Below are 27,090 nucleotides of genomic sequence, written 5' to 3'. Positions count from 1 at the left end.
ATGGGGATGGGGACGGTGTGCATTGAGGGTTTGTGGCGTTGGGGACGGTGGGTGTGGCGCTGAGGGTGAGGGGTGGGTTGGAGTGGGGTTAGGGTTGATGGGGTTGAGGTACAGTACTCGATGCTACGTTTGTGAGGGAGTTTGCACGGAACGCCAATTGTGAGAGGATTGCGTTGCGAAGCACTACATGTTGAAGCATCCGGCAATATGTAATGTGGTTGTTGATAGTTAATTCTGTCTGGAAGGCTAACGCGGTATTATCATCACAGAAGACACAAGTAGCAAAGGTTCTTGTCAGACAGCTTTGGTGATACAAAGAACACACCACCCTCGAGTACATCCCACAAGTACCGTACAAGACGCGCAATGCACCCATCTCACGATGTCAACGGCTGAGCGACCACGCAACGCAAAATCTCATGCGCACTGCTGACCCGAGCAAAGGGCAATGTCTCGGACCCACTGGAACCACGAAGAGGCTGAACTGCGTACCCTTGGCGCAGACTCGACACAACATTGCGAAAGCAACAGGCGCAGCAGCTCTCGTGATCCTCAAGAACCACCATCGGCCGACGAAACTCCCTCCAAAGTCTTACCCTACTAATCAAAACCACCCGAACAACATGCGCAGCACGACATTTTGCCGCACAATCCTCCCATCACGTCTTCTCGAACAAGCTAGAACCCGGATAGCCCATCATCCATCCCCACTGCGCCTCCTCACCCACAATCAGCAGTACCAAAAAGCCTTCCCAGCGCACCCAATAAGCCCAAAGCACACGTCGTAATCGTCACCAGCTTGGCCCTCTCGTCTCCGCTTTACCCGTTCAAAGCCTAGAATGCGGGCCCTAAGCCATACTCCGGGCAGCGTTCTTGGCTGAATTGTGGCTGAGCACCAACGCCCAAAGACACATCATGTCCGTGTTGAGCGGATATCGTCATAAGCAGTCAGCCAGAACCCTGTTCTTACTGCGGATTCGTTCCATCCCATCTCCGTCGCATCTTTCTGAACTTCTATTATTTCCAGCATTTGGAACAATCGTCGCATATTGCTATAACACACAGATTTGAATATCCATCATGGTAGACCTTGAGATCGCGCATCCCCACCATGTTCCCTATCGTACGAGACAGTACTACGGGCCAGATTATGGCGACAGGTACGTTTGATTCCATGCGCTCATCATCGTCATCCTCCATCTCTCCTTGTCCATCATTCGCTGCAAAGTGGCTGTGCGACACACTTTAGCTGTGCAGCGGCGCAGTTAGTCCATGAATTTTCTGGGGAAAAGGCACGCTTGGTGGATCAACCGGATCGGCTTGGTCCTGGCTTCGCGTTGGTGCAGACGGGTGTTTGCGACAGACGACGTCACAACGTCACTGCGCCCAGCCTGGCGCCCGCATCACTCGGCATCTGCGTACTGCTAGATGGCCTGCCTTGTGTGTGGCCCTTGCCACGGGTTTTTCTTGGACATAATACGCTGCTTTCGTTCTTCTCTTACTTTTGCTCTTCAACCATTCGAACACACTACGCCTCTCACCACTCCGCTTTTTGCGCTTTTGTACCAAGGACACTTGCGCATCGCGTTACTGTCAATTGATCGAGAGATATTGGAGTCGCGACACACAAACCCACGAATATCGCTTCTAACACGCCATGGCTAGGACGTGCTATAGCAACAGCCGGGGCTACTACCGCTGCAACTCAGCATGGAATAACTGGGTTCGATGGGTCGTCCTCGTAGTCGTCGTCTTGGGCTTCCTACTCCTCTTCGTACTATGCTCGTAAGTCCCCCGTCCATCCTTCCCCCAACCCTCCCTCCCTTCCCTTTTCCAATCGCCATCCCCAACCCCCTTCCACCCAGCACACCACTAACACCCCCCAGCTGCCTAACCGCCCGTCGCCGCCGCAAAGCCGGCCGACAGCCCTTCTACGGCACAGGCTGGGCCGCGCGCCCAGGCAACAACAACGCATACGGCCAAAACACCACCGCACCCTACTACAACAACCAACACAACCCCGCGCCGCCTTACTCCGCCGCTACCAATAACAACAACGGAAGTTACTACGGCGGCGGAGGCGCAAACCAGGGCTACTACGGTCAGCAAAACGGCGTCGAGCTGCAGAGTCCGCAGCCAACATACGGAGGCGGGTATGCGCCGCCACCGGGCCCGCCGCCGACAAAGGGTTAAGCGTTGTACGGTAGATGATGGGAAGGCGCCTCGGAGATTGAGATGGGGTTGCATGGCGTTACGGAGATTGCGAGAATTGGACTGCGTTATGATATGAGATGAACTCGTGAGGAAGGACAGGATGATTTCCTTTGCAGTTGAACACGCTTGATACCTCTTTTACGCTTTAATGCTATTATCTCTCTTCCGTGTATATGCGGAAGATGTAATCTACTATTATACGTTTCACCAAAACATCATACAGCATAACCTGCTCAGAAGACCTGTTTCGTGCACATGTCTTGCTCGTTATGAAACAAACGGACGGACAATTCAGCTAGCCCAATACAACACTTCATCATCAATCGTTGATCGCGGGTGTTCAAGTATAAAAGCTGCATGTATTCCATCCATTCATGTTACTCTTGGTCTCCCATTTTCAATACTCTGCGTAGTCCCGTCAACTAACTCACAGGCAACACCAGACCTTCGTAAAAAGAGCATATGAACACGCTAAGCATACACCTTTTCAAACGATTCCTGCAATGCTACCTATTCTCCAGGCCCTGATCTCTCATTCCCAACCAATCTAACCCACCAACCTCAAACCACTGGCCGGCGCACCGATCTGTGTGATGCCGTCGATCCTGCACACAGTGCCCTTGTATCTGGCGTGGTACTTGGCACCGCTGTATGGGCTGGTAACCGAAGGCATGCCGCTGTAGATAGGTGTGAAGCTAGCAGCGCAAATGTCAAAGTCGGCGAATTGATCAAAGTCAATTTCGATGACGTCGCTGGGGTTTCTCTCGGCGACCGTCTTGACGCGGTTAGCTTGCTCCTTCATCTTGGCGTTGCCGGTGCGGTCGAGCAAAGCGTTGGCAAAGTTCAGCGCCGTGTTGAGCTGCTTGTTCTTGTGCGCAAACATCATGGCTGCTGAGAGAGGGATCGAGTTGTGGGGACCCTCGAGGTCGGGGACGGTGAAGTAGGCAGAGAGTTCGAGGGCGCGCTTCTTGTCCGCGTCAGAGAGGGCGGAGATGTCGGTAGCGCCGTTGAGCAGCTTGCGGCGCTCCAATTCGATGGACATGGCAAGAATGTATTGGGTAGCCGTGTTGATTGCCTTCTTAGCCTACATCAATGTTAGTATGCGTTGGCTGGATGTATGTCTGTAAACTTACATCAGAAAACTCAGCTTGGGATGAGACGACGTTGACCATGATTAGCTGCAACAGGCTCTTGAGGACTGCAACACCCTCCTCCAATTTGTTCTTTTGCAAGAACTGCTTGCCAGCGGTCAGGTCAGTCGATAGTGACGACTCCAGATCGCGTGGGATGATGGGCAGAATCTTGCGTGAATCGGTCTCGTCCACCGTTCTCCGTACGTAGTTAACCAGCGATGGCATATTTGGTGTCGCTGGCAAGTATGTTCGCGTGGCTTGGTAGATCTCCTGGAAACGCTCCTCGAGAGGAGCAAAGTTGACAGCACCGACTTGTCGGTTGAGTAACTGCATGGCAGTATCGAACGATCCAGCAGCAATGTGATCCGCCGCCAAGGGTGAGTTGCGTGCCCAGAAATCTGCTTCGCTGCTTCCTGCACCAGCATCAGCACCTTCGACTTCAACGAAGTCGTCGTCTGCCTCCACATCGCCATCGTCACCCATGTCCCAGCCACCGATATCGTCGTCCTCGCCGCCTCCAAGTTCAGCAGCCGCACGGGTAGGCTCGGCGTCGCCCATGAGATCCTCGTCGCCAAAGCCGTTTGCTGTTGGCTCTTCGGATCCAATGCCTTCGACTTCGCCTTGGAGGGCCTTTTCGAATACAGTCGAAGAAGCTGCGCGCGTTGGCCAGTTGGCTTTGTGAGTAGGCACGATAGGCTTAGCAGGCGCCGAAGGAGTACCTGTTGAGGGCAGGTTAATCTGTTCCTCCGATACACCCGCAGCTTCCAGTATCGACTGTGCCTGTTCGTCGAGACCTTGTGCCTTGGCAGTGGCATACGCCAGGGGGTATAGATCGAGCTCCTGGAACATCTCTATCCGGTTTTGTACGTCTCCCAGATAGAGCGCGTTTTGGAATCGTGCCGTCATGTCACCGCGGTGCTCTGCGATCTTAGCCATACGCTTCAACTTGTCCTGATCTCCGGTAGTCAAGTACAGGAAGGATAGCTTGTCGAAGTTGCGCAGCTTCTGGTAGGTCATCTCTACGGTTTGGTGGTTGCCGTGTGCTAGAGCTTCGGTGCTCAACCGTTGCCAGAGCTTTGGTCGGTCAAGCTGCTTAGCCATCTCAACTGCAACTTCCAGGTTGCCGCATTCGATAGCGAGCTCGAACCGTGTCTGAGGATCCTGCACGAATTGAAGAGCAATCTCAGGATAGCCCTTCTTCTGGAGGTAGGAGATGATGCTCTGTCCAACCAGACTGGAAGTCTTGATGATGTTAAGCATCTCGTCGTAGTTGCGCTTGACCAGGGCGAGCTTGAATCGATATTCGGTGGGGTCGATTTGAAGAATCTTGGGCTTCGCAGCACGGTCTAGACAGTATACGTTGCGACCCTTGACCCTCACAAGGTATACTGTCTGCTCCAACGTGCGTACTATGCCATTGTCGCCGTTCATTAGACTGTACTTGATGTGGTTCAGCGTGGAGTAGAGAAGAACACCCGTGTCATCGAAGATGGCACTCTTGATCCGGATAGTCTCGTGCAGAGTGCTGACTTGCTCCAGGTTCTTGTTCGCAATGGTGACGTTGTGTTTGCTCAGCAATGCGACGTGCAGTCCATCTGATGACCAGACAACGTACTTGACGCCGTTGACAGAGAGCTCAGCAAGGTTCTTCTTGGCCTGGATATCGTACAGAACAACCGAAGTAGGAGTGATCAAGAGCAAGTTACCGGTACCGCCGAAGTAGATGTCGGTGGTTCCGTGCGGGGGCTTGATGGTCTTGGTAGTGGAGTTGCTGAGATCCTTAATGTCGATCTGTTGGTTAGACTGGTTGAAGACGGCAAATCGGTTCCTGGCCACGAATACAGCCGAGCTACCAGATCCGCGCTTGGTGTCGGTCGGTTCTACCGCTCCTGAAGCGTCGCGCGGAAGGCTGATCAGCTCGTATGTTCCGCTGTCGGCTGGAGATGTGACCAGTATGGAGCGTTCGGCAGGGTTGTAGGACAGTGTTCGTGGAGGTACCCAGGCGCTTCCCAGCTTCTTGAGAGACAGCATCGATGGGGATTCGATGTTCTTCTGGAAGTCGTAAGACCGTACGTGCTTCTCCTTCGTTATGTAGAAGAGGTTGTTCTGGTAGACGGCGGACGCGGGCCGCTCGCGTTCCAGCTTGAATACCATGACACCGTTGTCGTGACCGGCAGCGAACAAGTTGATCTCAGGATGGGCTGCGATGACCCAGAAACGGTCGTTTTCCCGCTTGAAGGACTGAACCGATGTACGCCTGTTGAGATCCCATACGCGAATCGTCTTGTCCTCTCCAACGGACAGAATCAAATCCTGGTGTGGGTGGAACAGACACGCAGACGCGTTCTGGAAGTGTCCTCGGCAGGTATCAACCTCCCATGCCTTGGTTTCTGACATCCTCCACAGCTTGACGAGGCGATCATCACCAGCGGAGACGATCAACGGCAGCGTTGGGTGGAATGCGACCCAGTTCACACCTCGGTCGTGACCTTCAAGAACGAACTTGACAACCGCGTCCGTGTTGCCGAACATATCCGCCTGATTCTGGTTCGCGCGTGCCATCTGATCCTCGAATGACAAGGCTTGTGGTGCCGAGTGCTTCTTCCTGAGCCCAGAGATATCCCAAACGCGAACCGACTGATCGAGCGAGGCGGAAACGATGAGGTCTTCCTTCGGGTGGAATTGCGCGCACATGGTGTAATGGTTGTGACCGGTCATAGTACATACTTCGGAGGGTTAGGTGTTTGTCTGCGAGGGAATGCGACGGACTTACTTAGTGATCCTATGAACGTTAGTTGTGTACCAAACAGCAGTTGAGGATGTTACTTACGGTTCTGCCAGTTCCATATACGAATGGTCTCTGGTATGTGTTAGCCATTGCCCATCTAACCCACAGCATGCGCTTACGGTCGTCGGAACTACTCAATATCCATGGCAGCTCGTGGTGGAAGAAGACGGTCCGGACATAGTCCAAATGGCCGTTCAATGTAAAGAGACATCGCCGGGTCTGGTATGACCAGACCTTGATCTTGTAGTCGTCGCCGCCAGACACGAATCTGTGCAGTCTCAGTATTATGTTGCTGGCCCTCCCAAGTTGTCCACGGGATGCTCACAATGGCTGGGTCTTGTGGAAGTCAACGCCGCGGACCGGCCCGTCGTGTTCTTCGAAGCGATCTATGAGGGTACCCATGCGGTAGTCCCATAGTTGGATGGTCGACGAGTGTAGCGACACAAGGATCCATGGCCTGGAAGCGGTCAGCGGGGAAGGGAGCCGCAAGGTGAAGGTATGAGCTACCTCTTGGGGTGAAAGGCAATGCCTTTGGCACGCGAAGACTTGGACTCAAACTGCCCGGAATTAGCTAGCTATACGGTCGCGTAGATGAGAGCTGCTTGCCTTGGTCAACATCGAGGGAGAGGAGGCCATGGCGGAATTGGGGACGAAGCCGCAGCTTCACGGTCGTCTAGAGTGGCCTCAATGCAAGAGACGGCAAGCGCGAAGGGATACGGGTATAAGGTAGGAAGAAAGAAACACGGTGTTGACTATTATCTTTGGTATTGCTGCCTGCGTGAGCTGCTCTTGCTAATGTTCGATATGCCACGCAACATTCGGATTAACCGCCTAACCGTCCTGGTCTCTAGCGCGCTTTCCCCACCAAGGTCACGTGAGATCTGCCAGACATCGCCTCAACTCCGTCTGAAGCGCTCGGGGCCTGTTTCAATTTCAAGCGAACCTCGAGTTCCCACACTAGTTGCCGTAAGGCAGAGCCTCACTTCCTGACGCTGCCTCATCTCAATTTCGCCGCCGCTGCGTGGCTCGGCTCCCCTGGTCTGGCGTCCTGCAACGATGCCCCGCAGAACTCACCAATGCGACTCCGTGTGCCAGCTGGCATCGTAGTGCCAACCCTACCTACCCGCCCTGTGCAGGACAATTTTGCTGGCTGACCTCATTGGGCATCCATCCTGTCTGACGCAAGGTAGATTGCCCGAGTCTCTGTTGCGACTAATCGTTCGCAAACACGCAGCATCGGAGTCATGGAGGAAACCGATGCTGCGCATGCAAAGGGCAGCAATGCTGCAGACCCGCTCCGTGGCCGGCCAGCTCATCGCTGAAACGCAGGTGATAATTGGCGACAGCCCGCACACATTTCTGTCTCTGCAGGGAATTCATACCTCCTCCAGTACTCTTCTTCCCCTTTAACGTTCCCATTCGATCACCACAGACGCATCGCATCCGAGCTGACCTGCACTTTGTGGCTGTTACCGATCTGCGAGCTACGCTACCTGCATTGCTGCCTATAGTACTCCAATTCTACCTGCACGATAAGCCAAGGCGTTGCAGGGTTCGACTTGTCAAAACTCTCCACCTCTCCGCTCGAGCTCGCCGCTCAGATATCCCAGTAAAACACTCCCGGGCCACCTCCAGAATGATACAGTCGACGCAACTCCTCTTCCGCATTTCAAAGATTAGACACGCCTGTCGGACTTTGATCCCTTAAGAAGTCAGCACAAATACCTGAGAACATCATCGATACGTACGCGATCGCAATTGGCTGCAAGCAAGCCTGACGCAACTTTCCCCGTCAAATCACCACGACACCCTCCTGGCCATGGCAACACACCACGAATTGCCAGCCGCTGCGCTCAACGGCCATCCGCAATCACCACCCATGACGCCTACTCCTCATACCATTAGTCGCTTCCCGCCACCAAAATTCCAAACCTCTCCAATACATCGGCGCGTAAGCAACTTCATCCAGACACCTCCCCTGGAGTACATTGAACCGATCGGACACGACCATCACTTCAGCTTCACACGCCCGCAATCGTGCCCGGCATCTTCGCGTCTGTCGTCAGAGTCCGACAGAGCTTATCCGGCAACAACGTTGGAGGGATCCGAATACGAGACCGACTCTGAGGAGGATTGCGAATCGGATCAAGAAAGTGAACAAGAAGAGGAGATACCGATGCGTCGGGTAGAGAAAGCCCAATTCGTACTCGAAGAACTGGATAGCGATCCAGGCTACGACTGTGACGTAGAGGTAGTGCGACCAGACCATTGCGAAGATGCAAGGAGCGAACGGAGCGGCACAAAGGCAGCGATATTCGCCAGAATGAACGAGCTACAGCTCGAAGAAGACACTTCAGAAGACGAGGAAAGGGAGCGGATCTACCTGAAGAAGAAGAAACGATGGAGCGCAGGCATCTTCAAGCGCAGCCACAGCCAGAGCGTGGAAGGAGACAGCAGTTACTCCGACGATGACCCTCTCGATGACAGGGACCAGAACGCTCGCCGACTGCGCCGCCGCGTCCGAGGGCCTAGAAGAGGCTCGCTTATCTTCGAAGACCGTGGCTTCTCGAACACGAATAACATTGCGGAGGTTGAGGAGCCTGACGAAGGCAGGGTGCTACACTCCAAGGGACCGCCATCCATCCCTAGTGATGACGCCTTTACTCTAGACGAACTTCCGTTCTGGGGAGGGCACAACATGATGGACATGGAATTTGAGTCTGACCAGGTGTCAGAATTATGATTGATGAATCTTAGAGGCCACTACCATGACCTTACGGCTGTTTTCTTAGCTCATTGCGTTCACGAGCGACACGCTTGCTGTCGATTGTTGGATTTAGCGTAGCGTACTATTTTCTGAATGCATCTGTTTTTACCTGCACATTGCTCAGCACCTGCCAGACTGTAAGACATGGTCTAGATGCGAATTTGAAATCCACCTGCGTCTAAGGCTCTAAGCTCTGGCTTTGTTGCAGTTTGTTCTTAGAGACGCGTTGGTCTCGCGAGTCAGTGCGGGCTAAACTTAGCCATCCTTAGGTAAACAGAAGGCCCACCTGCCCAGGCGTCAACGGCGGAAGCTGACGGCCATTCGCACGCGACCAAATCGACGCACGCCAAATATCAGGCAACACGCATTCACGAAGGACGCGGATAGTCGCACTTCCGCTGTTCTGCGCCGAGTCGAATGATCTCAGTCACAACACGCAGCTCATCTCGCACGAGACTACCCCAAGGCTAGCCTCACTATGGACGTTTAACGGTAGATTGCACACGCATCATCAACCCTCCGCACGGTCAACTTTTCTAGCCGTTTCATCTTCATCAGCGCAAGCGTCAAGAAGTAATTTCCATCCTTTGTTCCATCTATTTCGTGCAAGCGACGCCGTGACGCCGAAATACACCGCCCCCACAAGATCCACGCCCCATCAGCGCTCCCGCTGTAAGGCTGACGGACCGCCAGACATAGTCGCACCGACTTGCCATCCCAGCCAATGATTATTCTTGACCCCAGGATGTCTAAGCATATCGCATCCCTCGCTGAAGAGCGTACACAATTAGTCGGCAAGCGTCAACACAGTACTGTACAGCCCTCCGGAATCGTGACTTCCGTCCAGGACACCTGATGGTGCTGGTAAGACGGATGAGAACAATGGAGGTATAAGTAAAGCAGCGTAGAACACCCAGTCGGAGAATCATCTCCTTACCACACAACCAGAAACTCATACTACCATCTCATCTTTTCCTCTTTACTTTCCATTATCTCCTTGTTTCTTTACTGTCTATCCAAGCCTTCGCTTCTTAATCAGTAATCATGTTCACCATCACCAACATCGTCGTTGCTTCGCTTGCTCTTGGTGCTGTTCAGGCACTCCCTCAGCACATCCATGCGAGACAGGACAATGCTACTTCCACTCCTGCTGCCCCGGCAGCACCTGTCTCAACGCCTGACATCTTCGACGACCTCCTGACTGCTCCTACAGCCATCAAGCGTTTCCAAAGGCTTCTGACTGTGGGAGAAGGCCCTGAAGGCCCTGAGCTCCTGAAGGGAGACGACCTCCGCAAGGCGACCGTCTTCACTTTCGACAGGAATGCGAAGCCTGCTCCTGGCGCAGAGGGTGGCGTTGCCGTTGCAGCCGTAAGTCTTTTATTCCCTCAAGCGACAAACCTTATACTAATCCCCTCACCAGAACATCGGAAATTTCCCCATCTTAACCGGTCTCGGCATCTCCACCACCGTCGGTTTCCTCGAGCCATGCGGCATCAACACCCCTCACGTCCACCCGCGCGCCACTGAGATGCTCACCCTCGTCGAAGGCGAGAAGATGGAGTTCGGTTTCGTCCTAGAAAACGCCCTCGTCGGACCCAAGCAGAACCCAGAAGTCGCAGGGTACCTCAACGCCTTCGAGGCTACAGTCTTCCCTCAAGGCTCCATCCACTACCAGTTCAACAACAACTGTAAGCCAGCGACCTTTGTGGCGGCGCTCAACTCCGAGGACCCTGGTACGAGCCAGATTGCGCAGAACTTCTTTGCTCTTAACTCGGAGGTTGTGGATGCTACGCTTGGTTTCCCGGTAGGTTACCTTTGTCAGAATGGTGTGGAGGTTGTGCTAACGTGTTTTGAAGGGTCAAATCAACAGCAAGAACATCGACGAGTTCGGTGCTTCGCTTCCTGCCAACCTTGCCCGTGATGCTAGAGCCTGCATGGCTAAGTGTGGACAGTAAATCCACTAGGGAGTCACAACACGTTGAGAGAGAGACTCGGCGGTTGTAAAATGACGGGACGACATCTTCGAAAGCAGCATACATAGCGACGGCGCGATTTAGATTCACTGAATGATTGGTGGGCATTGGTTATTGGTTTTACTTCTCTGTGGATTTACCTTGGACTCATCTGTTATTGAGCTATACACTCCTTATACAAGCGAATAGAAAACATTTGTTTATCAGAGCTACTGCATTTCGTCTTGCGTGAGTGTTGGCAGCCACACATGTGGCACAGCAACTGGACCCTGGAAATGTTATTTTGGTGACTGTTCCCGGCCCCGCAACGACTCATCCAGTTGGGCGCAGGGCGCAAGACACACCAAACCACTCGCACACTTCGACTGAGCTTGATATAAACGGCTTCAAATCGCTGTTCTTGCTCACTCCTCCATTCTCCACACTACTCAATTACTCTCCCTCCGGTCTCGAATCAATTGGCACACCAGCTGCCCCTCGTACCCCACCACGGCCGACACAATGGCAGACCCCGCGGCAATCCAGCAGGAAATCGCGGACATTGAGAAGAGAATCGAAGAAGCGCAGACACAACTCAAGGATGCAAAGTCAAGATTACAAAAAGCTCAGGCGGCTTCCTTTGTCAACCCCGGCGCGAACATGTCCGAGGAAGAGAAGATGGCGCTCATCAAGGTCAACCTGGCGGAAGTCTTGAACCCAGAGATCATGGACGAGGCGCTGAAGAAGCAAGGACACTTGAAGGTTTACTGGGGTACTGCGACAACTGGACGGCCACATTGCGGTTACGTATGTTGACATCGCGAGATACGGTCGCGTGCACTGCTAACGATGTATACTCTAGTTCGTACCCATCCTCAAGCTCGCGCAATTCCTCGCTGCAGGCTGCCACGTCAAGATCCTGCTCGCAGACATCCACGGCTTCCTCGACAACCTAAAAGCGCCCATCGAGCTCGTCAAGTTCCGCGCGGAATACTACCGCTACACCATCACCGCGCTGCTCAAGGCCGTCAAGGTGCCAATCGACAAGCTGGAGTTCGTACTGGGATCGAGCTATGAGTTGAACTCGGACTACACCATGGACTTGCTGAGACTAGCGAGTATAACAAGCGAAGCAGCAGCAAAGAAGGCCGGCGCGGAAGTCGTCAAGCAAACCGAGAACGCGCCCTTGAGCGGCCTCATCTACCCACTGATGCAAGCCCTCGACGAGCAGTACCTCGACGTAGACGTCCAATTCGGAGGCGTAGACCAACGCAAGATCTTCGCCCTCGCAAAAGACGTACTCCCCAAGATCGGTTACAAAGAGCGCGCCCACTTGATGAACCCCATGGTTCCCGGTCTGCAAGGAGGAAAGATGAGCTCGTCCGACCCAGACTCTAAGATCGACGTCCTAGACGACGCAGACGTCGTAAAGCGCAAGCTCAAGAAAGCGCACGCGGCGCCCAAGATCGTCGAAGAAAACGGCGTCCTCAGCTTCGTCGAATACGTGCTCCTGCCCGCCAGCCACCTCAACTACGGCGAGCCCAAATTCGTCGTAAAGCGTCGCGACGCCGAGCCCCTTACTTACACGGATATCAAGAAGATGCAAGAAGACTACGCAGCCGACATTCTCACACCCCAGGATCTCAAGCCCGCGGTTACGGAGGCGCTCAACGCGCTTCTTGAGCCCGTGCAGAAGGAGTTCCAGGGCAACCAGGAGTGGAAGGATATCGAGCAGAAGGCTTACCCGCCGCCGCCGGTGGTCAAGAAGGAGAAGAAGGTTAAGAATAAGGGGACTTTCCATCCGAAGCAGCGGAATGTGGAGGCTAAGCCTGATGGGCATGTTGAGGGTGAGGACAAGGATAAGGTTGATGTTGGGACTGAGGGGGGAGAGAAGGCTATTGAGGGGCTGAGTTTGGAGGAGAAGAAGTAGATGGGTCGGATAGATGTTTCGTGATACCGTGTAGATGAGCATACTAGTTGCGTCCGTCGTTGCATATGTCTACAACAACCTGTTTAGTAGTGTCTGTGAGGATTACATACTGTGGTTGGTGCAAATATCTCGTCCTCCATCGAGCCTAGAGAGGGCTACCGTGGTATTCCACATCCAACAGCTATGAGTCTTCCTGTTATTCCACAGTCGCCAGTCTAAAGACTGCCAACTTCGCACTTTTCCCCATCCCAGTGATTGTCTCTCCAAGCCCCTCCAGCCCTCTCTCAAGAATACAACTCCGCCTCATCCCTCCTCATCTCCATGCCCCCACCTCCCTCCCCATGTATCCCATGCTCCGGCCTCTTCAGCGCTGTCCCCTCCTTCAGATAAAGTATCAATCTAAACGCCGCATTCCCATTCAAGTAATACCGATGCAGTCTCTTACTCCTTATAAACCCCAGCCGCTCATACAGTTTCAAACTGGCCGTATTCGACACCTCGGTCTCGAGAACGATCTCGTCGGCGTCGCGCGCAGTCATGGCGTCGATGGCGAGGCGAACGAGTTGCGTGGCTATGCCGCGGCCGCGGTATTCTTCTTGCGTGGCGAGCATGGCGATGTAGCCGCGGTAGGTGCCGCTGCGGTGGGGTTCGAGTTTGCAGGTTATTACGCCGATGAGAGTGTTTGTGGGGGAGAGGGCCTGTGGGGGGATGAGGGTTAGACACTGTAAGGTGGTTTGGGGAAGGGGGAGAGAGAAGTACCATGTAGCATAAATCACCCCATTGGTATAAGAAGTACCGGTATACATAGATACTGTATGGCTCGGATAGGTCCTTGGAAATTAATTGACGGATGGCAGGGAGGTATTGCTCTTCTTTCGAGGGCTCGTATTGGACATATTGGAGGTCGTCAGGTTCTTTCAGCGGTTTGGTCGAGGGTGTCGCCGTCGCCGTCGCATCAACTGTGACGTCGCCATCTTCATTGCCGGCCATGGCGCGTGGGAAGGAGAGCACTGCGCGTATGCTCAGCCCCTCATAGCGGCCGGCTTGGCCCGCCGTGTCAGGAACGTGCTTTCTCGTGCATCCTTGTGCCGATCATTCCGTCACATGCCGAGGGACGATAACCAAAAACAATCTTGTGGCAGTCGCCCACGCTTTCCCGTACAACCCCGCGGGTACAACTTCCAACGCTTCGTTCATGTCTTTCTTGAGACGCCGCTTCGGCGGTGGCGGCGGCGGCGGCGACGACAGCGAGATCTCGACGCCCGAACTGTCCCGCGAACCTTCTCCCGGACCGGATGGGAAGTTCAAACGGCCTGCGAACTTGCGCCTGATTACCGCGGAGCAGCTGCAGACGCTCAAGAAGAGGGGGCAGCATAAGAAACGGAGAAATTTCTGGGTGTTTGGCCTGGGAGGCATATTCGGGTTGTTGCTGGCGGGCTTCTTTGCGAGCAGTAATGACATGATTGATTTGAGTAGTCTGGAGGGCGTCAACTTGGAGAGCATCATGGAGGCGCTGCCAGACAACTTTGTGAAGAGCGCGCAGCAGATGCAGGTACGCGCGACCTTTGTTTTCTACAGAAGAGGACTGAATGGGAGACCCTGCGCATCGAGTGGAATCGAGGCTGACTGCCCCAACTCAGTAGAAATCAGAAAAAGACGCCGTAAACTACGATTCCTTCGCCGTCGGTCTCCACGCGCAGAAACAAGGCATCAAAGCCAAACACCCCGTTATCATGATCCCCGGTGTCATCTCCACGGGTCTTGAATCCTGGGGCACGGAAGAAGGGTCGAGACAATACTTTCGCAAGAGACTATGGGGGTCGTGGACGATGATGCGCGCGCTCGTCCTCGATAAGGCGCAGTGGAAACGGCATATCATGCTCGATAAAGACAGCGGTCTCGATCCACCGGGCGTGAAGCTACGGGCAGCGCAAGGTTTCGATGCAGCCGACTTCTTCATAACGGGTTACTGGATATGGAATAAGATTCTGGAGAACCTCGCTACCATCGGGTATGATCCAGGCAATGCCTTCACCGCAGCCTATGACTGGCGCATGTCGTACATGAACTACGAGATACGGGACCAGTATTTCACCCGTCTAAAGTCGCACATCGAAGTTGCCGTGCGCGTGTCGGACAGGAAAGTCGTTCTTCTCTCGCATTCCATGGGTTCACAGGTCCTCTACTACTTCCTGCACTGGGTCGAAGCAGAAGGTTACGGCAACGGCGGACCAAACTGGGTCGACGAATACATCGATAGCTGGATCAATATCTCCGGCTGCATGCTCGGCGCCCTAAAAGACATGCCCGCCGTCCTCTCCGGCGAAATGAAAGACACAGCCCAACTCAACGCCTTCGCCGTCTACGGCCTCGAACGCTTCCTCTCCCGCTACGAACGCGCCGAAATCTTCCGCGCAATGCCCGGTCTCTCCTCCATGCTCCCCCTCGGCGGCAACGCCGTCTGGGGCGACGAAACCGGCGCTCCGGACGACTTACCAGGGCAAAACGTAACTTTTGGCCCTTTCATCCGCTTCCGAAACGCAAACAGCACGATGACGCAGAAGAACATCACTGTAGATGACAGCCTCCCCTTCCTATTCCGCAACACAGAACCCTGGTTCAAGAAAATGATTCAAACCTCCTACTCCCACGGCGTAGCCCACACCACCAAACACGTCGAGGACAACCAGTTCCTGCCTGCTAAATGGGTCAACCCGCTAGAAACCCGGTTGCCGCTCGCTCCCAACCTGAAGATCTACTGTTTCTACGGTGTAGGCAAGGATACGGAACGTGCGTATTATTACCGCAGCGACGACGATCCGTTGAGCGGGTTGAATGTTACGCTCGATACGATGTTCACCCAGCAGGAGGGCAATGTGGACCATGGGGTCGTCATGGGTGAGGGGGATGGCACGGTGAATCTGCTAAGTAGCGGGTATATGTGTACGAAAGGGTGGAAGATGAAGAGGTATAACCCCGCCGGTGTGAAAGTGACGACGTTTGAGATGAAACATGAACCTGATCGGTTTAGTCCGAGGGGGGGTCCTAATACTGGTATGTCTTTCCTCTTTGCCCTCCTTTTCCTCTGCTGTCTCCTCGGTTTGGATACATGCTGACGAATATGTGTGTGAAACAGCGGATCACGTGGACATCCTCGGGCGAATGTCACTCAACGATCTTATTCTGCAGGTGGCGGGTGGACGGGGCGAGTTGATTAACGATACCATTCATTCCAATATCAGGGAGTATGCGGAGAAGGTCAAGATTTACGAGGAGGAAGACTGAGGCGGTTGAATTTGGTCCGGGATCATGTATATGAACTAGCGATGACAGCGATGATGATCACGTTGCAAGGAGATGGTGAGGGATGGATGGGTAGGGGCTCCGGCTCAGATCATTTGATGAACTGATCGATAGCTGGAAACCGCGGAAATGATACCATAGACTACTGTTTACCCACTCGCTATACTCTTCACTTTTTAGCGATGCCTTCTCATCCATGAGACTAGATTGGACAAGTGTGTTTTCTAATATGGCAAGGTAAGAGACGGTGGTGTACTTCAAGCTAATGGTATTGTTGTGAGGATACTTGGGCTGGTGCATCTGTGTTGGGAGTTTGTTCTCCTTCTCCTTCGTCGTCCACGTCTGCAGTAATGAAGCGATAATGACGGTATTCCTCCTCAACTTCCTCCTCATCTTCCTCCTTCACTACCCCCACTCTCCCCTCCTCAGACCCAGACTAAAAGTCCGCCTTCCCACCCATAACCTTCGCTGCATTAACCGCACTCATTTTGTTCGCCCAGCCCTGCGCCGGTACAATCTTCCTCACCGTCCTCACCTCATCAGACGCGTATCCTGGAATACGAATATTGTAGTTGCGCTCGAGAATGACTTGGATATCGCGGATGTCGAGTTGGGGCGAGTCGCGCAGCTTGCTAAGCTTGCACGCGTTGCTGATGACGTTGTCGACGAAGTCGTCGGCGAGTTGGAGGACGGCCTGTGGAAGTGGGTTAGATAGAGTTGGTTTATGTGGGTGGGGGAGGGGGGGTCTTACCTCTTCGACTTCTGGTGTTAGGGCCTCCTCTGAGCCACCGGTTACCTGCCTCACGAGCTCATCTAGCTTCCGCTTGCTGAGTACCCGATCGCCTTCGCCTTCGAGTTGGAATGGTGGTGGACGTGGGATGACGGGTTGGCCCATGGGTCCTGGCGCGCCGTTGGTAGGACCACTCATAGTAGGCCGGGATTGGCCCATGTGGACGGCTTGGGGCGAGGTTACGTTGAGATGGCGAGGGATAGGCATCTTGGGGTTATTGAGCTGCTCGCGCTCGCGACTGCCAAAGTTGCCGCCTTGTCCGCCTTGCTGCATAGGTGTGTTTGTGCGTTGCGGGTCTGTGTAGGAGCGGTTCGCGGCGCTGACGGCGGCGCTGTGGGAGAGAGGAATTGGTGGGCCGGGCGCGTTCGAGGCGGCGGATTGAGGATGTGGTGAGTTGCTCTGCTGGTGCGCGTTCGCTTGCATGGGGTTGATCTGAGGTCGCTGCTGTTGTTGCTGGTGGAAGTTCTGTTGCTGCTGTCCTTGCGCAAATTGCGGCATCTGACCTGGAGGCATCGTCTGCGAGTGAGGCCCTGGTGGAGGTCGAGCTTGCTGCTGTCCTTGCTGCATTTGTTGCTGCTGCTGCGGAAGTGAAGGCGGCATCTGCTGGTTGTGTTGTTGATTATGCTGCTGTTGCGGCGGGCCCTGCTGGTGGTTTCCCTGGTTTTGTTGCATGTTGAACAGGGGTTGTGGTTGGGGTTGAGTTTGCGATTGTTGTTGGGGTTGTGGTTGTGGTTGTAGTGTCTGTCCGCCCTCAATCTTGATTTGCGGCTCCTCTTTCACTTGGGGCTGCGCGGGCATGTTAGGTTGTGAAGGCTGGCGCTGAGGCGCTTGGGGCTGTTGTTGCGGCGGTTGCTGCTGCTGCTGCTGTTGTGGGGGCGATTGCGCTGTGTTCTGGCTCTGAGGCTGCGCCTGAGCCTGGCCCTGCGCATTTCCCTCGCGTTCATCCTTCCATTGCTTCTGCATGGCACGGAACTTGTCAATCTGGGCCTTGATCTTAGCAGACTCCTTCTCGATGTTGGCCTTCATCATAAGCTGTTCCTGGGGTAGTTCCTGCCCGTTGTTCTGCCTTTCGGTAAGCTGATGAACAAGCCGCCGTCTCTGCTCGTTAAAGGAAGCTTGCTTGGCAAGCATGTTAAGATAACCAGATCGGTACTCCTTGATTTTGGTCTCGTACTCGGGTGTGCCTGGCGCAGGACCGTTCGTGGGTCCCTGCATGGGGAACTCGTGGACATGCTTGACGATAGCAGGATCGACCTGGCCGCGTCCTGGGTTCTGGCCTTGGTTGGGCTGTTGTCCTTGGTTCTGCTGGTTGGGTTGCGCGCCGGCACCACCAGCTCCTCCATTGGGACCCTGGCCTCCTTCCTGCTTGACCGCATTGGGGTTCTGCTGACCGGCTGCACTCGACTGTCCAGCTTGTGTTTGGTTCTGATTTCCCTGTTGCTGCTGTGCCTTCATCTTTGCGCGATACTGGCGTTCGCGCGCGATGAACTTTTGCGACCAGTCCGTCAGCTTCTGACGCGCCGTGGTATTCTCCTGGCTGCCCGGCGGGTTGTTGTTGAAGATGTTCCAAGAGCTCTGCATGATCAAGCGGTACTTCTGCTTCTCGTCTTCGGGAAGACATTGTAGCTTGAGGATGTCATCGGGGCGTAGCAGCTGCTGGCCCTGCTGCTGGCCGCCGCTGGCCTGCTGTGGCTGGGATTCGCTCATCGCGAGGGCTGCGGACTTCGAAGCTGCGCGTTGGGGGTCGAGTCGTATGCGAGGTTTGATGCGGGAAGAGGTTATGGTATTGTCGCGTAGTTGCTGTGATTAAATAATGGGTGGCGGAGATGGGATCTTGGTGTGTGAAGTTTGATGGTGGGAGTGGTGAGGTTTGGAGTGATGGTCCACGCATGGGGCCAAGCACCCGACAACGACCATGTCGCGCGTTTGTACGACCGCACGTGCACGCGTCGGTCCTCACTAACACATACGTGCATCAGCCAAGCAACTTCTCTATTATCTTGCATCTAACTGATGCTACCGCTCAGATGCAAACGGTATCTCACTACTCTGAGAATCAACCTTCGAAACTTCCCCTTTTGCGAGCGCCCGCTCTCTGGTATTCCGGACTTCCCACTCGAATTCCTTGAGTGCCCTGATCTCGCTACCAACAAACAACAACCCCATCAATCCATCGATGACACCAACACTAAATCCCAATGTACTCAACAACATCAGTATAAAGGAAACGTAGTTCTTGGGTGACCACCAGACACCTATTAGGCAGCCAACGGAGAATGAGAGCTGGTAGAAGAAGTGACCTATGCGCAGCTTGCGCTGTATCCTTTCTCGGACCTGGTATTTGAGTATGGTTGCCATGATCTCGTCATATACCTCGATGGGCAAATATTTCTCAGGCAGTGCCCACGGGGATAGCCGTATGGCTGACGGATCAGTAGAAGTCCTCGTCAATGTCGCTTCGACGGAGAAATGGTCGCTCAAGGAACAGTGTAGCGTAGGATGACGCATCGCCATGCCTACGTTAGCTTCCTTGAGCTCCCACTCGGCTGTCTCCTCCTTTGTCTCTGGGTGGTGGTACCGCCCGCTGCTGAAGAAGACGTAGTCAAGTCGCTTCGCATTGGGGTCTAGAACGGCAGGATCTATTTGCACGTTCTCACCCTTATTGAGACGTCTCTGTTGTCCTTTGTTCCACCGCCAGGAGTTCATCTCACTGTCGCACGTTGCTCCATTGACAGTCATGTTGAACTGCGCAGATGGCATTGGTACGCCGCGAACCTGCTCGACCTTGTCTTTTGCCGCGCCGATGGAGGATTCGGGGTGGAGAATGCGCCATACGTCTCGGACAGGCGAATGCGTCTCTATGATACGGTGTGCGAGGGATAAGGGGATCATGTTGAAGTCGCCCATGCCGATGACGAGATGTCCACGTTCAGCCGCTGCGCGCATGAGTTTTGTGATTTCCCACGCTTGAGCTGTCCGGTGGCAGATGTAGGAATCGTGTGGTTCGCGTTCATATGGGGCGTGGAGCTATTTGAGTCAGTGTGTATACTTTATTTGACAAGCCGACTTACATGCGTGCAAAACACCTCTGCGATATCTCTCTTCGACGGCCCCATCTGGATCCTCGCACATGCGACTCCCTTTCCCACGAACCAATCGCCACGATAGAAAGCAGCAGGCCGTCCGTTCAGAGGATACCGCACCATGTTGCTCTCGAGGATAGGCCATCGTGACAGAATGACTAAACCACCACCGAAGATGCCGCTGTGGTAGAACTTGCCATAAGGCAGTATATGTTGTGTCTTCTCCCTTATGGCATTGTAGTCCTGCTGCGTCCAGCACTCCTGGAGTCCTACAATGTCTGGCTGCGGACTGGCGGCGGCGATCTGGTTTCCGATTTCGGTAAGGCGCTCGTTGCGCAGCTTGGAGATGAACTTGAGACCCCAGCAATTGAGCGACAGAATGCGTATGCTCGAGGGTGGCGGGCCGAGTTGTGAATCCATTGTGTAGGTTGACGCGAGTTGAACTGGCGGGTATGATGCAACCCAGGAAATGTACCTGAGATGCTGCAGGGATGCTGGGGACCGCCTGCACGCTAACTTTCCATTGCCGATCAGTCGCGTTCCGCATTTCACTGCACAACATCAAACCAACTACCACAATGGAAATGGACGCTACACGGTCAACCTCACCCAAAAGACGGCGCGAAGACGAAGACGGCTACGATGACGAACGACCACGCAAACGTTCTGCCTCCCACGAACCGCCCAATGCCTCCCCCAGCTACAGGATAGCGGAAAGACCCGCGCGCCGATACAGCAGAGGCAACAGCGAAGACGACCAACGCGAATACCGAGACAGACGGCCCTCCTACTCTCGCTCAGGATCACGGTCACGACGCTCGAGCACCTCCTCATGCTCGCACCAGCGCCGCACATCACCCTCAAAGCCCACCACTCTAAACTATGCGCCCACGCTCATCCTACGCGGCCACAAGAAAGCCATATCCTGCGTCAAATTCTCGCCCGACGGCCGCTACATCGCCAGCGCCTCGGCCGACTGCACAATCAAGATCTGGGACGCCCACACCGGCGCCCTCGAACACACGCTCGAAGGCCACCTCGCAGGTATAAGCACGATATGCTGGTCCCTCGACTCCAAGATCCTCGCCTCGGGGTCTGACGACAAGAGTATAAGGCTCTGGGACACAACCACTGGGCTCGCCCACCCCACGCCTTTCATCGGCCACCACAACTACGTCTACAGCATCGCCTTCAGCCCCAAAGGCAACATGCTCGTCTCAGGCTCCTACGACGAAGCAGTCTACCTCTGGGACGTCCGCGCCGCCCGTGTCATGCGTTCCCTCCCCGCGCACTCCGACCCCGTTGGCGGCGTAGACTTTGTCCGCGACGGCACGCTCATAGTCTCGTGTTCTCACGACGGCCTGATTCGTGTCTGGGACACAGCGACAGGCCAGTGCCTCCGCACCCTCGTCCACGAAGACAACGCCCCCGTCTCCTCTGTCATCTTCTCGCCAAACGGCAAATACATCCTCGCGTGGACCTTGGATTCGTGTATTCGGCTCTGGAACTACATTGAAGGAAAAGGGAAATGCGTGAAAACGTATCAAGGACATGTGAACAAGCAGTACTCGCTTTCCGGTGCGTTTGGCACGTACACAGGGAAGGAAGAGGGTGTGGAGTACGCATTCGTTGCGTCTGGGGATGAAGAGGGGCAGGTGGTGTTGTGGGATGTTAGTAGCAAGAATGTGTTGCAGAGGTTGGAGGGGCATGGCGATGCTGTGTTGAGTGTACATACGCATCCGACGGAAAAGCTGATTGTGAGTGCGGGGTTGGATCGCACGATTAGGCTGTGGAGACCGAAGGAGGGGGTCGTAGGGAATGTGAAAGGAGAGATGGTGAATGGGGAAAAGGTGGACGGGCATAGTGAAGGTGTAAATGGCGTGGACGGAGAGGGGATTCAGCAGGAATCAAATGGGTTTGACCCTGATGTCCTGCCGCCGAACCCTTTTGCTGAGGGCTAAAAGGCAGGGTTTGCTGAAATATGGCGATAGACAAGAACAAGTGGAGGATTGAATAGGACGTGGCGTAATTCAGATACCCCAAGTAACTAGCAAGTGAAAGCTAGCACGTATCTTTCCCCATCTATACTGCGTAAATCGTCATACATCAAAACGCCTGCATAGCCACGCTTTTTGGTATACCCCGAACGCCTCCCATGCAGCAAAGTCTCGAAACGCCAGGAAATGCACTCCTCTCTCCTCTCTTCAGCTTTCCCACATCAACTAAAATGGATGCCCTCTTGGTTGAAAGCATACAACAACTTCAAGAAATCCCCCTCATCACACAACCGCGCCCGCTTATCTGCCAACTGCGTCTCATCTTCAAGCACCTTCCTCACTTTCTCCCTGACCAGCTCGCTCAACCTCCCCTTCCTCTTCCTATTCACGCCATTGACCCTCTTCTTACTCTCCGCCTGGAGTTGTTTGAAGAAATCAGGGAGTTCATCGTCCGGGTCGTCCGGGTCTGAGAAACCCTTGAATTCGTCATCGAGGTCCATGTCCGCTTCGTCGTTATCTTCCGTAATCTCACTCGGATCAACCGGACTGTCATCAACAGGGATATCATTCTGCGCACACCACAACCGGTAGTTGCCCCCTAGCAACTCCAACACCGCTGCCGTACCCAAGAAACTCGCTCGTAGCGTCCTGTTCTTCCTCACGAAGCAGATGCGTAACAGGCCATCCCACTCCTCATACGCAATCTGCGGCCGCGGATTCTTCGGCTCGATACGCACGACGTTGCTCTCGACCTGCGGGGGTGGGTTGAAGTTGTTGCGTCCTACTTTCATTACGTGGCTGACTTTACTCCACATCTGGACGTTGACGGAGAGGCGGGAGTAGAGCTTTTCGCCGGGGCGCGCGAACAGGCGCATGGCGAATTCGCGCTGGAACATGAGGATGCAGCACCGAGGGGGGTGGGCGAGGGCGAGCAGTTTGAAGACCAGTGGTGAGGAAATTTGGTAGGGCGTGTTGCTTATGCAGACGTCGAAGCGGGGGAGTTCGGCTTTTATTACGTCGCCCAGGCGGATTGTTAATCGCTTTTCCTCCGGGCTGCCTTGGACTCGTTTCGTCAATTCAGCAGCCATTCGGGGGTCCATTTCTACGGCTGTTACTTGTTTGGCGGCTTTCAGTATCAGGACTGTCAGGTTGCCTGTTCCCGGACCGACTTCGAGGACGTGATCGGATTGCTTCAAGTGTGCTTTTTGGACGATGGCGGTTGCGACGCCGGGGTTTTTCAGGATATGCTGGCCGAGGTCTTTGTCCATCTTGAAGATTGAGTGTGCGGCGGAGGCTTTTGCGGAGGTGGCGCCCGGGCGGGCGTAGGGGGAGGCATCTTTGTCGGCGCCTTTGCTGCGCTTTTGCTTTGCTTTCGGCATGGTGGGTGGTTGCTGGGGAGGTTTGATGCGGTTGAGTAGGGTTTTCGTTAACGGAGAGAGATCGCGCGAGATCTGAGTAGTGCTGCGACGAGCTTGAGCGGGTAAGCTTGGCGGTTGTGGGTACTGGCCGAACTTGCGATCGGTTGGCGTGGGCTGTTGGATCTGGCGACGATAATTTTTGGTGTTGCAGATCGGATTTACCGCGGGGTTAAGACATGTGAGCGCGCGACTAGCGTAGTCGCGACTTTGCCCTGATCCATGCCCAGGTGACGTTGATGCGACTTTCATCGCATCTTCACGGCCAATGTTCAAATTTCCTACTATCCTCGTATGAGATACAGTCTCGCGAATCTAGCCTCTGAGAATCTGCTTTTATCGCGTTGTCACTCTTTCAAAGTCTTTACAAACAGTCGCTCCCTCCTGACGTCCCCATCCTTGCCGACGCGCTCCTTCCTCCACGCTCCCAGCAATTACACTCACTATCAACATCGCAATTACACTCGCGTGGCACCACGTGTTCCTGAATACCCAGCCGTACAATCGCAAACGCAGCTCCTAGCTCGACCTTTACCCAATCCACGGTCACGTCGTAATGCTATCAGGAGTAGCACCCTAATCGCGCTCTCTCACCTTTACCTCAATCGCTCGCGCCCGTTTGCCGTCTACAAAAGCAGCCTTTCAGCCTTCGACCTCCGTCGCTCCTACACCTCACTCCTTGATAGCCCAGGAGCGTTAGGAACCTTAGGAACCCTCGGAACCTCTTTGATAGACACTCAGAAGCCTTTGGCTACAAGAATCATGGCCAGGAAGATCTCTAACGCGCCCTCAGACTCGTCCCTCTCACCTCCTCCTGACAACCTCATGTCAGCCACCGAAACCGCTACCGTCGCCCAACCAGTAGCGAACGGCAAGAAGCGAAAGGCCGAGACAACACCCCGTACAAGGAGGACCAGAGCACAACAAGTCGACGTCGAAGATGTTGTTGATGCCGTCGATGAGTCGCCTCGACCCAAGCGTCGCGCTACCAAGAAGATAAAGGTCACAGAAGAGGTGGAAGATGAAGTCATGGCCCAAGAGAGCGGTGATGGCGAGGGCAAGTCTAAGAAAGCCGTTTCAAGACGTAACAAGAAGGCCGCTACTACGAAGAAGGCCGTGGCGGAGGACAGTTCGGTCGAAGCCGAAGTCGATGCAGAGATAGAGGTTGACGCAGATGGAGATGACAAGATCGCGACCAAGACCTCTGCCAAGAAGACTACACGAGGCAAGAAGAGCAAGGCCAAGAACGAAGACAGCGACCATGAAGACAAGCCCAAACCCAAGCCCAAGCCTAGGGCAAAGGGCAAGGGCGGTACTGCAAAGATACTGCCTCCACTTGCCGACCGCGCCAAAGACTCAAAGCATCTGATTGGCGCCCATGTCAGCTCCGCCGGAGGTTAGTCCATATCACACTCTCATCTCCCATTCGCGAAGACCACTGGCTAACATGGACTCGAAAACAATCGTTTAGGCGTACACAACTCCATCATCAACCTTGTATATATCGGGTATGTTTTGCATCTTCCACACCCACCATTTTAAGCCATCGCTAACATCCACAGTGCCAACGCCTTCGCTCTGTTTCTGAAGAATCAGCGTAAATGGGAAACCATCGAGATGGATCCAGAACATGCTGCACTTTTCATTCAGGGCTGCAAGGACCATGGTATCAACGCTGCGGAGTGCTGTCTACCCCACGGTTCCTACCTAGTCAACCTTGCTCACCCCGATCCCGCTCGCATGAAGCAGGCCTACGACTCTTTCTTCAACGACTTGACACGCTGCCATGCGCTTGGCATCCGTTACTACAACTTTCATCCTGGAAATGCCAATGCCACCACTCGCGAGGAGGGAATTCGCATCATTGCCGAGAACCTCAACCGAGCACATGCAGATCCGGCGACTGGTAGCGTTGTCACTGTACTTGAGACAATGGCAACTCTCGGCAACACCATCGGAGGAACATTCGCTGACATTGCCGCCATCATCAACCTCATCAAGGACAAGAGCCGTGTCGGTGTTTGTCTAGACACCTGCCACGTCTTCGCCGCCGGCTACGACCTCCGTTCGCCAGAAGCCTACGCTGCAACCATGGACAAGTTCCATCAGGAAATCGGCCTGGAGTACCTCAAAGCCTTCCACGTCAACGACAGCAAGGCACCATTGTCTAGCTTCCGCGATCTCCACGCCCGCATCGGCACCGGCTATCTCGGCCTCCAAGCCTTCCACAACCTCATGAACGACGAGCGCTTCCACGGTCTGCCCATGGTTCTCGAGACCCCCGTCGACAGCGTTGGCGCCAACGGCAAGAAGGTCGAAGACAAGGGTATCTGGGCACGCGAGATCAAGATGCTCGAGAGCCTCGTCGGCATGGACAACACCTCCGATGAGTTCAAGCAGTTGGAAGCAAAGCTTCTAGCCGAAGGCACTGCTGAACGCGAACGCGTCGGCGACCAGGTTCAGCGCAAGGCCATCAAGGACGCGAAGCCTAAGAAGAAGCGCGCTACCAAGAAGAAGCTAGAGAGTGAGGATGAGGACGAGGAGGACATGGAGGAATGAGATACAACCACTTGAGTACGTCGATGAGCGCCATCACAAGGGATGGGTGGTGCATGAACTGTTTTACCCCTGAGGTGACTGTTCCGGCTCTGGTGTTATCCCTTTGATCGTCTGGTGGAAGATGGAAGATGGGTATGGGGATGATGAGAGTGGGAAAAGTGGGTTGAAATGCGTTGATTTGACTGGATTTTGGCTTCGGCCTTTTTATCTCCTATGCGATACCCCATTTCATTGCATGGAAGGCATTTTCATCAGGGGGCATGCTGGGTATATACCACACGGAATCACAAGACACATATCATGAACGGTCAATAGTTCTGACAAGACGTACGTAACTGCACTGCAAGCTGCTGAGGCATCACTTGGCTCCGTAGATGCGCATCGGCACGCCTTACGTTGACGGTTACGGTGTACCCTGAGGTCTGACTACCTAGTTGGGTCACCGAGATGCCGAGGGCGGGTGCCGAGAGTTTGTGTGTGCCGATTTGTCGCGTAGGGCGCAGTGGATACTAGAGCTTACTTTGCTGGCGTTTCGTATGGCTAGTGAGGTCGATGACTGATAAGGTAAGAGGGATGGCCAAGCTTGCTTGTAGTCGAGGCTCGTGGGGTTTGTGGACTTCGATTTGTTCGGAGGGATCTCGGGAAATTGTGGGGTTTGTGGTCAGTGTATGGGAGTGAGGCTTCACATCTTTCAAGTCAAGGCAAGACGCGCGGATGGTTGAGTAGTAATCGCTTGGAGGGCTACCTACTACTGCATATTAGAGAAGATGCTTGGATGGACGGTGAAGCAGCCAGACCGGCATCACTTGCAGTCGACACTGCATGTAGTAAAGTAACATGAAGTAGGAACGGTAAGCATACCGAAAGCCACAGTCTCAGTTCACTGGCCAGATATGAGAAACATTGACGCTTCTTCGAGTGTTCGAGGCTTCTGGCGTGGGAGGGGTCTGTTTCGGTTCTAGCGGCTTGGCATTCCCTATCGCTCTTGCAGTCCAGTCTGCCTTTCCATCCTACTCTACACACGACGCATACGCGGTCTGACGACATGTGTAACACACTCGGCGGGCACGATTGAGACCACTCAGAGCAGACTCACAATACAACTGTCTGCGGCGCGTCCCAAATTCATATAAAGTCTGACCAATCATCTCCACCTTCC

General features: G+C 54.3%; 12 protein-coding genes across 12 annotated transcripts; 7 read left to right on the top strand and 5 right to left on the bottom strand.

Annotated features, from left to right (window-relative positions):
* Positions 1-1,657: 1,657 nt before the first annotated feature.
* J4E83_005116 (uncharacterized protein) lies at positions 1,658-2,193 on the top strand (the record flags this gene model as incomplete). The annotated part of the gene is made up of 2 exons (XM_049332037.1): positions 1,658-1,785; positions 1,887-2,193. 2 exons carry the CDS (start codon positions 1,658-1,660, stop codon positions 2,191-2,193), a joined length of 435 nt encoding a protein of 144 aa, XP_049189132.1.
* Positions 2,194-2,761: 568 nt separating this feature from the next.
* On the bottom strand, positions 2,762-6,537 carry J4E83_005115 (uncharacterized protein; the record flags this gene model as incomplete). The annotated part of the gene is made up of 5 exons (XM_049332036.1): positions 2,762-3,298; positions 3,348-6,073; positions 6,178-6,207; positions 6,255-6,403; positions 6,461-6,537. 5 exons carry the CDS (start codon positions 6,535-6,537, stop codon positions 2,762-2,764), a joined length of 3,519 nt encoding a protein of 1,172 aa, XP_049189131.1.
* Positions 6,538-7,954: 1,417 nt separating this feature from the next.
* On the top strand, positions 7,955-8,878 carry J4E83_005114 (uncharacterized protein; the record flags this gene model as incomplete). The annotated part of the gene is made up of 1 exon (XM_049332035.1): positions 7,955-8,878. One exon carries the CDS (start codon positions 7,955-7,957, stop codon positions 8,876-8,878), a length of 924 nt encoding a protein of 307 aa, XP_049189130.1.
* Positions 8,879-9,946: 1,068 nt separating this feature from the next.
* Positions 9,947-10,857, top strand: J4E83_005113 (uncharacterized protein; the record flags this gene model as incomplete). The annotated part of the gene is made up of 3 exons (XM_049332034.1): positions 9,947-10,270; positions 10,323-10,706; positions 10,759-10,857. 3 exons carry the CDS (start codon positions 9,947-9,949, stop codon positions 10,855-10,857), a joined length of 807 nt encoding a protein of 268 aa, XP_049189129.1.
* A 519-nt stretch (positions 10,858-11,376) lies between these two features.
* Positions 11,377-12,784, top strand: J4E83_005112 (uncharacterized protein; the record flags this gene model as incomplete). The annotated part of the gene is made up of 2 exons (XM_049332033.1): positions 11,377-11,661; positions 11,717-12,784. 2 exons carry the CDS (start codon positions 11,377-11,379, stop codon positions 12,782-12,784), a joined length of 1,353 nt encoding a protein of 450 aa, XP_049189128.1.
* A 284-nt stretch (positions 12,785-13,068) lies between these two features.
* Positions 13,069-13,774, bottom strand: NAA30 (N-alpha-acetyltransferase 30; the record flags this gene model as incomplete). The annotated part of the gene is made up of 2 exons (XM_049332032.1): positions 13,069-13,482; positions 13,544-13,774. 2 exons carry the CDS (start codon positions 13,772-13,774, stop codon positions 13,069-13,071), a joined length of 645 nt encoding a protein of 214 aa, XP_049189127.1.
* A 205-nt stretch (positions 13,775-13,979) lies between these two features.
* Positions 13,980-16,069, top strand: J4E83_005110 (uncharacterized protein; the record flags this gene model as incomplete). Its single annotated transcript, XM_049332031.1, has 3 exons — positions 13,980-14,336; positions 14,428-15,838; positions 15,921-16,069. The coding sequence occupies 3 exons, from the start codon at positions 13,980-13,982 to the stop codon at positions 16,067-16,069; spliced, it is 1,917 nt and encodes a 638-aa protein (XP_049189126.1).
* Positions 16,070-16,523: 454 nt separating this feature from the next.
* On the bottom strand, positions 16,524-18,584 carry J4E83_005109 (uncharacterized protein; the record flags this gene model as incomplete). Its single annotated transcript, XM_049332030.1, has 2 exons — positions 16,524-16,781; positions 16,839-18,584. 2 exons carry the CDS (start codon positions 18,582-18,584, stop codon positions 16,524-16,526), a joined length of 2,004 nt encoding a protein of 667 aa, XP_049189125.1.
* Positions 18,585-18,893: 309 nt separating this feature from the next.
* On the bottom strand, positions 18,894-20,380 carry J4E83_005108 (uncharacterized protein; the record flags this gene model as incomplete). Its single annotated transcript, XM_049332029.1, has 2 exons — positions 18,894-19,904; positions 19,949-20,380. 2 exons carry the CDS (start codon positions 20,378-20,380, stop codon positions 18,894-18,896), a joined length of 1,443 nt encoding a protein of 480 aa, XP_049189124.1.
* A 158-nt stretch (positions 20,381-20,538) lies between these two features.
* Positions 20,539-21,921, top strand: J4E83_005107 (uncharacterized protein; the record flags this gene model as incomplete). Its single annotated transcript, XM_049332028.1, has 1 exon — positions 20,539-21,921. One exon carries the CDS (start codon positions 20,539-20,541, stop codon positions 21,919-21,921), a length of 1,383 nt encoding a protein of 460 aa, XP_049189123.1.
* A 257-nt stretch (positions 21,922-22,178) lies between these two features.
* J4E83_005106 (uncharacterized protein) lies at positions 22,179-23,336 on the bottom strand (the record flags this gene model as incomplete). Its single annotated transcript, XM_049332027.1, has 1 exon — positions 22,179-23,336. The coding sequence occupies one exon, from the start codon at positions 23,334-23,336 to the stop codon at positions 22,179-22,181; it is 1,158 nt and encodes a 385-aa protein (XP_049189122.1).
* Positions 23,337-24,134: 798 nt separating this feature from the next.
* On the top strand, positions 24,135-25,931 carry J4E83_005105 (uncharacterized protein; the record flags this gene model as incomplete). Its single annotated transcript, XM_049332026.1, has 3 exons — positions 24,135-24,768; positions 24,844-24,880; positions 24,935-25,931. 3 exons carry the CDS (start codon positions 24,135-24,137, stop codon positions 25,929-25,931), a joined length of 1,668 nt encoding a protein of 555 aa, XP_049189121.1.
* Positions 25,932-27,090: the final 1,159 nt, after the last annotated feature.

The sequence above is a fragment of the Alternaria metachromatica genome, assembly GCF_023757995.1.
Source record: "Alternaria metachromatica strain BMP 0045 chromosome Unknown scaffold_9, whole genome shotgun sequence".
In the NCBI taxonomy this organism is placed as follows: domain Eukaryota; kingdom Fungi; phylum Ascomycota; class Dothideomycetes; order Pleosporales; family Pleosporaceae; genus Alternaria; species Alternaria metachromatica.
This window is presented reverse-complemented; position numbering and strand designations above follow the sequence as displayed.